The sequence below is a fragment of the Dipodomys spectabilis genome, unplaced genomic scaffold (genome assembly GCF_019054845.1).
Source record: "Dipodomys spectabilis isolate Male_0828 unplaced genomic scaffold, ASM1905484v1 ptg000075l, whole genome shotgun sequence".
Classification (NCBI taxonomy): Eukaryota; Metazoa; Chordata; class Mammalia; order Rodentia; family Heteromyidae; genus Dipodomys; species Dipodomys spectabilis.
In genome coordinates, this window is record NW_024870752.1 from 11,057,994 (window position 1) to 11,073,885 (window position 15,892).

The following is a 15,892-nucleotide window of genomic DNA, read 5'->3' on the forward strand; positions in this document are numbered from 1 at the left end:
TATCAGACAAGGGGTTAACATCCTGTATATACAGGGAACTCAAGAAACTAATCCCTCCCAAACCTAACAAACCAATTACTAAATGGGCAAGGGAACTAAAGAGGGACTTCTCAAATGAAGAAATAAAAATGGCAAAGAAACACATGAGGAAATGTTCATCATCCCTGGTGGTGAAGGAAATGCAAATAAAGACAACCCTGAGATACCACCTTACCCCAGTCAGAATGTCCCACATCCACAAATCAGCCAACGACAAATGCTGGAGGGGATGTGGAGAAAGAGGAACCCTATTACACTGCTGGTGGGAATGTACACTTATACAACCACTTTGGAAAGCAGTCTAGAGGGTCCTTAGAAAGCTAAAGATTGACCTCCCTTACGACCCAGTCATACCACTTCTAGGCATCTACCCTGAACAACAGGAACCAATACACAAGGACACGTGCACCTCCATGTTTATTGCAGCACTGTTCACAATAGCCAGGATATGGAAACAACCTAGATGCCCCACCACAGATGAATGGATCCAAAAATTGTGGTATCTATACACAATGGAATATTATGCAGCCATTAGAAATGACAAAATAATGGCATTTGCAGGGAAATGGATGGAGCTAGAAGGAATCATGTTGAGCAAGGTTAGCCAAGAAGGAAGAGACAAACAGTACATGGTCTCCCTTATAAGTGGATGCTAAATCCAAAATGTTAGGTGATATGACAAAACTAACAGGACTTAAGAAACAAAGAACTCCCACTCATCTGGTTGAACCACTACTAAATATCCCCATGCTGCTGATCACATATATGGCATATAACATGTGAACACCGTTATGTATTACAGAGTGTGATAGACAATTTGCTCCAGGAAAGTTAGAATGAACTTGTGACTTTAAATGAGCATCATTATTCCACAATACTGTGAATTTCCAGAAATTATGTAATCACTTAATCACAATCAAAAAAAAAAAAAAAAGAACCTCGGGGAAGGGAGGGAGGGAGGGGATGGTAGGGGGAAAACAATGGAGGTGGTAACAATGTTCAAGAGGAAGTGTACTCATTACCTCACTCATGTAACTGTAACCCTTTGTATAGTATCTTTAAAATAAAAAACAACAAAAAAAAAACAAAACAAAAAAATACTTCTACAAATGTTACAATGTTTTCTTTAAAATATATTATTTATTCCTAATGTGTTAGTCAGACTCTAAAGTGGCCCCAGTGATCCTCACCTCCTGGTACGAATGAGTTTGTATGAGCTTTTCTAATAGTGAAGAGAAACAACCTGAACAACAAACAGAAAAATACTTTGTCACTTTTGAGGCTTTACCACTTATTCTGAGGAAGGCCAACTGTCATGTTGTACGATGTGAGGAGCGTGTGTGCGTGCCAGGGCTTAAACTCACTCTACTTGTTTTTTTTCACTCAAGGCTGGTATTCTCCCACTTAAGCCACTTCTGTCTGTGCATTTTGCTGGTTAATTGGAGACAAGAGTCTCACAGACTTTTCTGTGCTAGCTGGCTTCAAACCTTGGTCCAGATTTACCATGTCTTAGCCTCCCGAGTAGCTAGGATTCCAGACAAGAGCCATTACAGCCCAGTATGTTGTGAGGATTGAAAAATCAACACCAAATAGATGTTTATGTGACAATGGAATGAGGTGCTCTAACAGTGTCTGTTCTAGCCAAGACTTAAGATGAATGCACTGAAGACAGAATCTTCACACATCCTCATTCAAGGCCCTAAGTCATAACCACTTAGCTAAGTTGTATTTGAATTCCTAACCTCAGAAACAGATGAAAAAATAAATGTTCACTGCTTTACACAGTAACATATGGGGTAATTTTCTATGTAGCAGTAATTTTTTTTTTTGGTCGGTCATAGGGCTTGAACTCTGGGCCTGAGCACTATCCCTCAGCTCTTCAACTCAAGCCTAGCATTCTATCACTTGAGCTACAGCGCCACTTCCGGATTTTCTGGTGATTTATTGGACATAAGAGTGTCACGGATAGCCGGGTGCTGGTGGCTCACGCCTGTAATCCTAGCTACTCAGGAGGCTGATATCTGAGTATCGCGGTTCAAAGCCAGCCCGGGCAGGCGAGACCTTGAGACTCCTATCTCCAATAAACCACCAGAAAACCGGAAGTGGCGCTGTAGCTCAAGTGGTAGAGCGCTCCCCTTGAGCTGAAGAGCTGAGGGACAGCGCCCAGGCCCAGAGTTCAAGTCCCACGACCGACAAAAAAAAAAAAAAAAAAAGAGTGTCACGGACTTCTCTGCCCAGGCTGGCTTTGAACTGCGATCCTGAGATCTCAGCCTCCTGAGTAGCTAAGATTACAGAAGTGAGCTTACAGTGCCTGGCTGTAGCAGTAAATTTATACTTGGCTAATATAAAAAGTAAATATATAAAATATTTTAGTTTTTATTTTTAGGAGTTTTAAAAAATTATATACATATAAATCTATGTTCCCATAGAGATTCAGGCATTAATTAAAAATACTTCTAAATAACTATAAAAATAATCTCCTTAAGTATATTTGTTTAAGATTATCTAGTAACAGGAAAAACTGAGGTTATGATAAAACCTTATAATATTGTTGGTAAGTAAATTTACTTAAGTTTTTCTTCCATAATTGAAAAGTACTGTCTAACTATGTGACAAAAAATTCTTATTACAAGTTACTCGATTTAAAAGAAAAGTAGATTTGGCTTCACTGAGGTAGTGGAGAGCTCTAAATAATAATCTGTGTAACCACACACTTCTGTGTCTAACACATGAGCTACCACAGGCAGATTGAGTCACGAAGACAGCAGGTTTTCTTTTGGGGAAGTTTCCTATTTTATATGAAACTGACTGAACTACTGACATAGTCTCCTCAGCACACATTCTAATCAAGTTAATTAAAATTTCAACATAGAGAAGGAAAAAAATTAATATATGTTCTTCATACTATTTTCCTTACCCTGCAACAAATTGTGTATAGGAAGATTATGTACTTGCCAAGTGCTTTATTGCATTAGAAAGCAGTTTTCTTCCAGAGGGTGTATCAAAGTCAGCAATAAGCCACAGAGTGACTGCAGAAACCACCTTCTCATCCTCATCATCATCTGAAATTTTCAAATAGGCAAATAAAATGAATTATTTCCAAAATCAAAGGAAGGAAACATATGCAGTTAGAAAAACATACAAAAATAGTATTGTAGATTATTCTGAAAATGTAAATAATTCTAAAATAATGCATGTTTGTGGATTCATTATGGAAAATTCATATAAAAATGCTAGAAAAGTAGTTCATTGTATTGCTTGATATAAACAGGTACTGAGTGAACAGTCCTCAAGAAACATGACAGTGGGTTATTTTCTTATCAGTACAGAAACTCTTCAATGGTTTTCATTGTTCTAGCATTGGTAAGGAATACTACCTTGTAGATACAGTTGTGAAAAAAACTGTATTTAGACCAATTTATACTTACATGTATGTAAAAAAAGACAAACTTAGTAGTGGCTACAGAAAATGCAAATATGATATTAGCATATAGTTCACTGATTCCTTGTTATCACTAACTTAGTCTAACTTATATCATTTATTCTACCAATAATAATAAAATTCTCTTCACAGTAAAATTAAAAAAATTTAGAATCTACAGAAACAAAACATTTTCAATTCTGGCACACAGTGAGATAAATACAATTTCATGAAATATCAGGTCACAACACATGAAATACTTGTCTGGCTGTAATCAAAACACATAGAAATCAGGCCCTTATACCAGGTTGCTGATTTAAAATAATAAACAGTTTATTCTACCAAAACCTTTCTTCTTGAATAAATCTGAATTTATAGCTATTAACATAGTCAATAATATGAAACTATAAAATGGCTTTAATAATGAGAGAAAAAATAAAACACAAGAAGGAGGATAGCTTTGATTCTATTCTACCACCCACCCCTGGGTTTTGGAGAACCTGACCACATGCAGCTTTCAGAATAAGGTTAATTTTTTTTTGGGGGGGGGGTAAGTTATGGAGCTTGAACTCTTCTGGGTGCTGTCCCTCAGCTCTTCAGCCCAAGGTGAGTGCTCTACAAATTGAGCCACAGAGCCACTTCCAGTTTTCTGGTAGTTAATTGGAGATGAGTCTCATGGACTTTCATGCTAGGGCTGGCTTTGAACTGTGATCCTCACATCTCAGCCTCCTGAGTAGCTAGGATTACTAGTGTGAACCACCAGAGCCCAGCTAGTACCCTAATTTTTAAGGAAGAAAAATAAAAGAATTCCAATTCTTCTTTACTGTTAGCACTTGTGCCATCACAGCTAGTAAACAAGAAATATTTAAAAAGTGCTCAGTAAATTCTCAAAATTATATATTTTTATCACAGAAGTATAGATAAGAGGAAAAAAGATTCTTAGCTAATATCTTTTACTTTGTAATAGGTTTAACCAAAGGTATTAGTTACAGGTGATGCCTGAAGGGCATTTTTAAAATACAAATCAGATCCTGATCTGACTCCTTTTGTCTTTACTTGACACAGTTGCCAAAAGGTAGAACTGTATTATATTTTATTCCTTGTTGGATTCCTTATAGAAAAAACATAAAACTAAATGATCAAAAATACATGGAATCTGTTAGAAAGTAATCCAGAGGCCATCAGGTTGAAATTGGGATTGAATCTACTGTATAGTATTCTTAAAAACTGTGTCATTTTTTTTTTTTTTTTGGTCGGCCGTGGGGCTTGAACTCTGGGCCTGGGAGCTGTCCCTCAGCTCTTCAGCTCAGGGCGAGCGCTCTACCACTTGAGCTATAGCGCCACTTCCGGTTTTCTGGTGGTTTATTGGAGATAGGAGTCTCAGGGTCTCTCCTGCCTGGGCTGGCTTTGAACGGCGATCCTCAGATCTCAGCCTCCTGAGTAGCTAGGATTACAGGCGTGAGCCACCAGTGCCCGGCTAAACTGTGTCATTTTTTTATTTCCATTTTTCTCCTATGTACAAGTAACATAATGATGGAAACTTTAGACCACTCTGACTCTTAGCATTTCACTGCTGATCTACTGAGACCAAAACAGCTTCTCTTACTTTTTAATTATTGGTGTCTTATTAACTGAGCAAGCAAAATCAGGCCAAATAAAGCAAAGCAAAGCATAAACTAACCAAATTCTATTCATTTTCTATTTATTTCAACAATTATTTGCACCCTGACATATCTGTGATCCCTGCTAGGTTTAGATTAAATCTTTTATTTCCAAATGTTATTGATTTAAGTCTTTCTTCTTCCGGTCATGAAATTCAATTTAAGAAACACATCTGGATTTTGTTTAATCATAATGCAGGGAAATCATTCTCTCTTTTGATCCCAGAATTGCATATTTATTAATGCTGTTTACATAGCATTGAGATGGGTTCATTATTTTCTTAAAAAGGTGAAAATGGAATATCTTACTAAAAAAACAAAGCAAGAAGGCAAGATGAACCTTTCTGGGTGATTAGTGAGAATAAGAAACACAATTTCCTCATGACAGTCTTTAAATTTTAAGAAATTATCAACTGTTAAAGTGAAACCCAGGACTCTAATCAAAAACAGAAACATAATAAAATTTATTATGCAAGCACCTTATTAAAATTCCAAGTTTTTATTACTTTAGGAAGCAGTCCCAGAAAATACAAGCTTAATTACCTTCATGGTTTAAATAATACATGTTCTTTGCAATTACAGTAGTCTTATCTTGTGAATCCAAGAAAAAGAAAGTAGAGAAATCTTCAATATCAGCAGTTACTGGAAAAAAAACAATACTGAATTACTGAAGCATTCACAACAAATATTTGTTCAACAAATGGAGAGTTATTTTACCTGATGTAGATATTAAATTAATGTACTGATATGTAGAGTCCAAAATCAAGGAATTTATACGGGGTACAACATTATTCCTATTCATTAGGAAATCAATTGCATTCATTTGATCATTTAATATACCCTGAAAATAACAAAAATATTATTTAAACAAAATAGGCAACTTCAATGCATATTTTAAAATAATGTGAAATTAATTAATTAATTAGGAATTAATCTAAAATAAATCAATACACAGCATGTGATTTAGGATTACCATAATAAATATTTTCTTTCCAGTACACGAGATAAATTTAATTATTTTAAAATCATGATTAAATGATCAGGATAAGAAATTTTTAGATAACATGCTGTTAAAAAATATAAAATGACTCATTTATAAATGCCATTCATGAATTTTCTTCAACATGCTTACTTACCATAAAGACATCTCTTTGCAAATAAACAGATGTATCCATCATCTTGTGAAGAATAGCCACTTCTAGATCTTTAATAGTCATTTCTTCAAGGTTAAAAGGCTCACCATTATAAAGAGCTTGAGGCAAAGGACCTAATCCAGTCATTTTATAAAAGCTGCTTCCTGCCTATTCATAAAAAATATCAGTGTCAAACAAAATATAGCTATTTGAAAATTAATTTAAAGGAAAAATAAAGAGACATTGTAACATTTCTACTTGGCATAAAAGGTCAATTTTGTTAATTTTATATGTCTTTCCCAATTACTATGAAAAGGAAAATAATGTATTTACATAGAACAGGAGTCAGGAAACTTTTTCTGTAAAGGGCTTAGACTATAAATATTTTAGGCTTTGTCCAGTTTTTGTCATTATGACTCACTTCTGGTCATAAGAGTAGAAAAGAAGACATATACAACACACTTTACCCACAAAAAAATGCACAGTAGATTGGTCTTCCTGACCCTTGATATAGCCTGACATTTATTTAAATCCAGAACCTCTATTTGTACCAGAAATTTATTTTATTCTTGTATTCATTAATTTAATACATATTGAATCTTGCCACCAGCATTTGATGATACCCAGTGAGTACAGAACTGAAAGTCTTCCCTACAGGGTTCATGTAACTACAAACAAAATCTCAAGGCATGTACGAAGTCCCAAGGGGGCCCATTAAAGGAGAATCTCACCAAGCTTGAGTATGAAGAAGGGGGTCAGAGAAGGCACCTGTTAGGGACACTGAAAACATTAAAGGGTGAATGTAACTGTCAGGATGATCAAGTATAGAAAGGTATTCCAAGTGAAGATACAGTATTGCAAGAACCAGAAGGAAAGTGAGATGTGTTTAGGCAATGGCAACTAAACATGGGCTATGATCTACAGGGAAGACCTGTCAGATACAGGGGCACAGGGGTTTAGTTAGAACTCATAGCAAGAGGTCCTCAACATCTGGATATAATTTAAGGATAACAAGGAGTCACTAAGCAACTCAGTCATTTATATTCAATACTAAGTACTACAGTTGTTATGATAGCTAATATTCTTATAAGTAGTCCAGGAAACTAAATACTGGTTAAGTATTCTTAAATGAAATGGGAAAAGAAATGTGTCAATTTCAGCTTTTAGATTATGTAATAAACTACATGCAATCAGTTGTGTATTCCTATCCAAAACCAGAGTAATGTTTAACAGATTCCAGAAGCTTTTGGAATTTAATCTGTAGTGCCATTACAACTAGTTTGCATAGAATGAAACAGGGATTAAATCACTTCCAATGTCCCATAGCTACTATCTTTTAGGATCAGAACTTGTACTCAGATCTGACTGGCCAAGAGTTTAGACTCCTAAGTACTGCTGTACATTTGCACTTATTGGAAACTTATTATGTATTAAGCTTATGAGTACACTGAATGATAGATATGTGAATACTGTCCTAATGAAATATACTTTAACAGAGAGAGAGAAAAATGAGTAAGTGAAAATAAGTGTGATTATAGCATCCAACAGTATCAATGTCAATCTCGTAGGAAGAGGGTTCATGACAAATAAAATGAACAGATTGCTTATTTTAAAAAGAATAAAAAGGGCCCAAAGCTGGTGGCTCACGCCTATAATCCTAGCCACTCAAGAGGCTGATCAAAGCCAGCCCGGGCAGGAAAGTCCGGGAGACTCTATTTTAAAAAAAATTATTTATATCCATTTTTCTCTTTTTTAAATAAGTTTTTCTTGTGAAAATACTGTACAGAGGGTTATAGTTACATGAGCAAGGCAATGAGTACAATTCTTATTAAGCATTGTTGCCTCCTCCTTTGTTTTCCCCCTACAATCCCTTATCTACCATCTCTTCAACTACACTCCCTCCCCCACCCGCCCCGCCTAAATTGTAAAGTTTGTTTTTCAAAATCGTGTCAAGTACATCTCATTACACATTTTGTTTGTTTCCCTTCCCCTCCCCACTGTGAGACTCTTTTTAAATTTTTTTATTGTGAAAATACCGTACAGAGGGGTTACAGTTATATGGGCAAGATAATGAGTACATTTCTTATCAAGCATTGTAGCCTCCTCCTTTGTTTCCCCTTCCCATCCCTTCCCATCCTCTCCCTGCCCCCCCAATCCTCCCCCCCCCCCACCAAAGTTGTAAAGTTCGTTTTCAACATAACGTCTTGTACTTCTCATTGTTGCAATGAGTCCACCTGTATCCCCATTTAAACGACTTGTTTTTCCCCTTCATCAAATACAGTAAAAGCACGGGTTATACTGTGGGGGAGGGACATACAAAGCAACAAAGAAATAATCTTATACATGCGTTAGAAACAGTCACATGAAAAAAAAAACATTTGAATATATATCTTAGGGTTCATTTCCCTAATATCACCTTATCTGACCTTTTCTGCTTGACTCATACATATACTAGATATTGCAAATAAGGGAAACCATGGGACCTATGTTTCTTTGGGCTTGGCCTACTTCACTTAATATATTTTTTTTCAAGCCTTTCCATTTCCTAACAAATGTTTGGGCAATGTCATTCTTTCTGATGGAGGCATAGAATTCCATTGTGTATATATACCACATTTTCTTGATCCATTCATCTACTGAGGGGCATTTGGGTTGGTTCCATATCTTAGCTATAGTAAATAATTCTGCAATAAACACTGTTGTGCTGGTAGCTTTAGTGTGGACTTGTTTGTAAACATTTGGGTAAATGCCCAAAAGTGGGATTGCTGGGTCATAAATTCTTATCTCCAATAAACCACTAGAAAACCAGAAGTGGTGCTGTGGCTCAAGCGGTAGAGTGCTCGCCTTGAGCTGAAGAGCTGAGGGACAGCGCCCAGGCCCAGAGTTCAGGCCCCACGACAAGCAAAAATACTTAAAGGGTGGAACAGACACAATTTATATTCTATTGTATGAAGGAAAGATGTAGTTTATGACTAGGCTTCCAGCAGGGGTGGTCTGGGTGAATGGGGTAATAGGAAGATGATGATGGGCTTAGTTTTAGATACTTTTTGTCTTAGATGTTTATGGGCAATATGCTAGCAGTTAAATACATGGGATTTTGGACCTTTATAAAAAGAAGTCCCTGCTAGAACTACAGAATCTCTTTCTGCCACTATTCTATCACTTACCTACTCATTCCGTAAGCTAGTGATAAGATTTTATACTTTTACCTCACTTGTCTATAGACATGTGTATCTAATTGTATATGTGTGATCTTCTCTCTCGGTATGTCTGCTCTGCATTCCTACCAGTCTTGCCAAAGGCATCATCTCTCTTGCAGTCCATTGTTTAACTGAAGTTCGGGAGTCACCCTGGACAGCATTTCATCTTGCATTGGCCCTGAATAACTCAGATGTGCACATTTTTTGCTCTTGCCCGTACTTTTCCCAAAGGCCTACCAGCTTGTGCCTTGATCTAACTCACATTCCTCAGTCTTCCTACCCTGCACCTCTGCTAACAGCCACTGTATTCACTCTGTTGTTACAATCTATAAAACCCACACTTAGGAAAAGAGCCACATTTTTAGATTCCACAGATGAGCGAGGTCAGGCAGTATTTATTTTTGTTATAATCCAGTGTTCCTGGTGTGTGCTCCACTTACACTGTTATTGTTGTTCTTTTTAAAATAAGCAATCTGTTCATTTTATTTGTCATGAACCTTCTTCCTACGAGATTGATATTGATACTCTTGGAGGCTATAATCACATTTATTTTCACTTACTCATTTCTCTCTCTGTTAAGTATCTTTCATTAGGATAATATTGACATATCATTCTGTGCCTGGCTTATTTCATTTTACATAATGCCCCAACTTACCATTCTTTCTTTATCATATTTGGAGTTAGTTCCCAAAATATCTCCAATGTTAGCATGAGGAAATTTATTCTGAAGAACACTCTTCACATTGTCTACAGTGAGCAGATCCTTCACTTTTTGGTACATCTGTAGAAATAAAAATATTATAATCTTTTTTATAGTAATTAGTTTTTTTTCATAGCATGTAACTAGCTTTGTAAAGGTCATATTTTATAGTTTGCACATCTTCAGGATACTAACTATATATAAATGCAGATAAATAATTTTAAGCCTATAATACATTCTTTTAAAAATAGTACAAACATATTCTGAAACTAGATTTCAAAAATATGACAAATTTATGTTGTATTCTATTTTGATCAAACTTGATTCTTAATAGAAGAATGGTTTATTTTCTTCAAAAAAATCCCTGTCTTTACTACATTTTGTGTCCATATTCTCCCAGTCTTAAATGTTCTAACATACTTGCTGAATATAGGCTATTTTATTTTCTTTCCTTTTGTATTTCTTCATCTCTTCTGTTAACAAGTAGTTATTGCACCTCTACAATGACCCAAGTGCTACGGTAGCTATGAAGAAAGGGGGACTGGCTTTGCCCCAGGACGGAAGGCAATGAGTCAGCTAAGATGTAAAATGAACCCTGGGTTAGCATTAACACATACCTGGGAGAGAATTTCACAGGCAAAAAGAATAAGTAGTAAATACAAATGATATGAGGTAGTGTGTGTGTGTGTGTGTGTGTGTGTGTGTATGTGTATGTGTGTGTGTAAGTAGTAAATACAAATGATATGAGGTAGTGTGTGTGTGTGTGTGTGTGTGTGTGTGTGTGTGTGTGTGTGTGTGTGTGTGTGTATACTAGTCCTGGGGTTTGAACTCAGGGCCTAGGTGCTGTCCCTGAACTTTTTTTTTTTTGGGGGGAGGGTCTGGTCGTGGGGCCTGAACTCTGGGCCTGGGCGCTGTTCCTCAGCTCTTCAGCCCAAGGCTAGTGCTCTACTACTTGAACCACAGCACCACTTCTGGCTTTTTTCTTTTTGCTTATGTAGTGCTAAGGAATCGAACCCAGGGCCTCATGCATGCAAGGCAAGCGCTCTACCACTGAGTCACCTTCCCAGCCCCTGTCCCTGAGCTTTTTTGCTATCACTGAAGCCACAGTTCTACTTTTGGCTTTTTTGGTAATTAATTGGAGACAAGAGTCTTATGTCCTTTCCTGCCCAGGCTGGCTTTGAACCACAATCCTGATATCTCAGCCTCCTGAATAGCTAAAATGATAGGTGTGAGCCACTAGCACTCAGCATTTGAATAGCTCAATTCAAAATATTCATGTTAATCCAAATTTACTTCATTATTATTGCCTTCAGCTAGGGGCTAGTGCCCCAGTACTGGTACAAATGATATTCTAATTTAAAGGCAAAGTCATCTAAAGGACATAATATACTTTGAAAAGAACGTTGGCTCAAAAATATGGCTTCTTATGGAGTTTTGAGATAACAAATTTTGATGTTCTACATATATATGTGAGAATTACTACCAGTTTCTCACACTGTCAACCTAATGGATCCTCTAAACATTGTCCTTGTCCCGCATGCTAATTGCTTAGTGCAACTTAATGCTTTCCATGTATTTTACCTTGCTTCTATGATGCTTTGTGCTGAAACCCAGGTTTTCAAGATTAATTAGGCTTTCCAAGAGATATTATCATGATGAAAACATCATGACAGATAATTCAAGGACAAATATGCTGTTTCATGAAAATCAATGCCTTATAGAATAGAAATTCAATATTGAAACTTAAGATTTCTTAGGTACAGATAATTTCTGAATGTCTTTGGGTTTTTTAGTCTTGAGTATCATATAGATTCTTTCATAATGAAATAGTTGGATATAAACAAAAGATGCAAGTTGATTAAGTCCTTTATAAATCCTTACAACAATCAGTAACATAAAGGAAGACATACTACTGATATATATGTTCCTTAGCATAATCTTACAGACAAAATAGTGTCCAACATAAATTGAAATAAAATAGTTTCTGTATCTTAGGACAGAGAATTAATCAGGTATTTACTGACTTTCCTGGAATTAAAGAAGCAGGGTAAGAATTTACATGGTGTCTGTATCATGTGTCTATCAATTATCTAATATAATGCTCAGCATTATGTTCAAATATAATCATTACAGTTGAAATTATAGATTTCAACACAAAGTAATATCAAAGAAAGATTTAAGTATGTGGGATAGCCTACAAATTGCACTAAGCAACTTAAATTTCAATTATAAAATAATCGTAGTCTTCATTTGTAGCTCCTATTTATACTTCCGTAACCTGAGATGACAGGGCCTGTACCACAACATCTAGCTTTTTCTGTTGATGTCTCAAGAACTTTTGGCTTGGGTTGGCCTTGAATCACTATCCTGCTGATCTCCATCTTTTGACAGGCCACCTGGGTCTAACTTTTCTTATACAAACTCTTTCGTTCTTAGCACCAATCATCCAGTTTTATGTAATTTGTTGCCCCTTAGTTATCTTCTCTGAATCCTTTATGAAGCATTTATGTATTTTGTCATTTGGAATATTTATCTTTTCCGTAATCTTTGTTTTTTTTAATTGTAAAAATAGTGTACAAAGGGGTTACAGTTACATGAGTAATGAGTACATTTCCTATCCAGCATTGTTACCCCCTCCTTTGTTTTTACCCTACCATTCCTTCCCTCTCCACCTTCCCAACACCTCCCTCCACCTCCCCAAGTTGTAAAGTTAGTTTTCAATATAGTGCCTTGTACATCTCATTGCTACAATGAGTCAACCTGTATCCTTATTTCAGCATTTTGTTATTTCCCTTCCCCTCCCCAAATTAGAAAAATGTATATACAAGATGCAGGGCACCGGAATCAAACACAGTAAAAACAGGGTTATACCGTGGGGAAAGCACATACAAAAGAAGCAAAAAAAAAATCACATGGAAAAATTATATTAAGTGAAGTAAGCCAGGCCCAAAGAAACATAGGACCCATGGTTTCCCTTATTTGCAATAACTAGTATAAGTCTAGGACAAGCAGAAAAGGTCAAAAGCTATGTACATATGACCATATAAGATGCTGTTAAGTGAAATGAACCCTAAGATAGGGACACAACTGTTTTTTTCTTTCTTGCTATTGTTTTTAACATATTTAAAATGTACTATGTGATCAGTAATCTTTTTGCCAATGATTTTTAGACATTTTTCAAGTGTTCTTTTCAATAATCAATTTTCGTTACATGTTCCTCTACAATTATGTGTACAATTTAAATCCTTTTAATGACTGGGTCAATTTAAGCAAACTGATATATTTTGGTCCTGCCTCACAACTGGGACAGTATTATTTACTTTGGTAGAGAGTTGCAAAAACAAAACCAGCATTTGTTTGAATTTTCATGAATCTGAAATAGAAATAAATGTAATACTGAAAAAAGATACATTCTAAAGAGTTTTATCTAGTGTATATACTCACTTGTACTAGAGAATTAAATGCTTCTGTTGCATCATATTCTTCTGCAATATAGTTGAAAGCTCGCCAAAGAGAGACGCCAGCAGCATCTGTCCTTTCAACTTCATTATCTGTATTAAGAATGAACACAAAACCAATTCTGGGGAAAGAAGATGAATAAGTAATGTCACAATTATCTGTGAACCATAATAAACCCCTATCTTAAAATATTACTATGACTTCTAGATGAAAGAAACTTTAGTAGATAATAGGACAAAAGGAGGTATTATTTGAAAAGTATGATTATAATATGCCTATTAACAAAACCTCATAGCTGAATAATGCCAAACACACTGCTGGTGAGTATATCAAATAGCCAATCTTTGTTTTTCTTTGGGGGGAGGATTAAAAAAAGGTAAGAATATTCTTTTTTTTTTTTTTTTTTGTCGGTCGTGGGGCTTGAACTCTGGGCCTGAGCGCTGTCCCTCAGCTCTTCAGCTCAAAGCAAGCACTCTACCACTTGAGCTACAGTGCCACTTCCAGTTTTCTGGTAATTTATTGGAGTTAAGAGTTTCACGGACTTTCTTGCCTGGGCTGGCTTTGAACCACGATCCTCAGATCTCAGCCTCCTGAGTAGCTAGGATTACAGGTGTGAGCCACCAGCGCCCGGCTAAGGTAAGAATATTCTTAATGTAATTACACAAAGACAGGCAATTCTAAAAGTTTCCATAGGGATAAGATTACTCTCTCAGGAAGGTAACAGTATGTAAGAATATCAATAAGTTTCGACTAAAAGAATCTGTCATAAAGTATTTTAGGCTTCAAAATGCAAGCTGTGTGGTCAAACACCAGAGCTAGGTGCTGCTTTGAATTCCACATTAATACTCTGTGTATAACAAAATATAAACATCAGTCATTTCTTTTAGTTGAAATTTTAATAATATAATGTAAATTTATAATTACCTAAGAGGAATTTTATGATAATAGAAAAGTTCAGCAAGTCTTATAAAATCCAAGGTATATTCTTCACTAGGATCAATAAACAGAACCTAGAGGCAAATACATAATTGATATTTTTACAGTTTAGAATTTTTATAAAATTTAGTCTGATTCTTGTCACTTAAAGTATATAATTCAATATAAATGTTTAAAAATATTTTATTAATATTGAGGAATATATAAAAATTTCACAATTTATAAAGGATTTCTAGAAGCTATACATCCAAATGTGATCACACTTGTAATTTCATTTGAGATTACTTATCTTTTTTTTGGAAGTAAAGCATAGCACATGTTTTTAAGAGTGAAATATCTTATTGTAAATGCAGCTTTTCTGTAAAAATACTTTAAAAATTGACCAAAAGTGCCATTAATATAACTTCTTGCTCAAGATTCTTACAGGAAATAAAATATTTACTTCCCATGTGAAAACAAAAAATAAATTCCGAATCTTTTCTCCATACATTTCAAAATTCCAATAAAGCTATTTGGATATTGCTTTATTTTGTATATTGTATATTGTAATAGTGAACTTGTAAGCATAGATAAAAGATTAATGCCGACTTAGCCATACCATCTCAAGTCTTATCAGGGAAATCTTCCTTACAACTGAGGTCTCTACTTACGAATACAAATATATATTATCTTCATATAGATAATGTAATAATCAAAATATAAAACTCACCAAATTATGAAAATTACGCCTTATGGAAGGTATAGTTTGAGGGAATACTGACTTTAGAAGTTCCTGGTAACTTGTAGGCCATGTAACATATAAGCCATCAGTTTCTAAGTCATTAATCCACTAAAAAAGAATTCAGATATCTGTGAGAGCTGTATTGAGAATATTCCCATTATTTTCAAGTCACTATGTTAAATGATGGATAAAAACATACACAGGCTTTCTATATTTCTGATCAAACATAAAACAATACTTGAATATTCTCTAAATAACATTATATGTAACAATTTTATATTTCTAAAACCTTTTGACATTAAACTTTTCCTTAAAAACCAATGATTTTTTCACACCTTTGTGTTTTTATCTCATAAAATAAAAGTATATAAAATTGGTCCCCACAAGTCATTTAGGGGAGATGATTATTTAATGATTATTTAATTTTAATTATTGGAAATGAAGCTCCACTCCTTTTTAATTACAGGCTTGATCACAAGGAATACAAAATAGCTTATTAAGAGTTAAATCAGAAAATTCATATATTATATGTCCAATTCTGAGCATAGTAGTGTAAACCACACTTCCTGGCACTATAAAAACAAAAACAATCCCCTCCCCTCTCAGCTATAAACCATGAAGG

At 35.2% G+C, this 15,892-nt stretch overlaps 1 protein-coding gene across 1 annotated transcript in view; it reads right to left on the minus strand.

The window, feature by feature from the left end:
• Window positions 1-15,892, minus strand: part of Uggt2 (UDP-glucose glycoprotein glucosyltransferase 2) — a 99,617-nt gene that overhangs the window by 48,351 nt on the left and 35,374 nt on the right. The window contains exons 13-20 of the mRNA XM_042682695.1: window positions 15,259-15,378; window positions 14,538-14,623; window positions 13,599-13,734; window positions 10,110-10,235; window positions 6,258-6,422; window positions 5,839-5,962; window positions 5,665-5,763; window positions 2,995-3,101 (exon numbers count right to left, since the gene is read on the minus strand). Of these exons, the coding sequence (XP_042538629.1) occupies window positions 2,995-3,101; window positions 5,665-5,763; window positions 5,839-5,962; window positions 6,258-6,422; window positions 10,110-10,235; window positions 13,599-13,734; window positions 14,538-14,623; window positions 15,259-15,378 (963 nt within the window). The remainder of the gene's footprint in view (window positions 1-2,994; window positions 3,102-5,664; window positions 5,764-5,838; window positions 5,963-6,257; window positions 6,423-10,109; window positions 10,236-13,598; window positions 13,735-14,537; window positions 14,624-15,258; window positions 15,379-15,892) is intronic.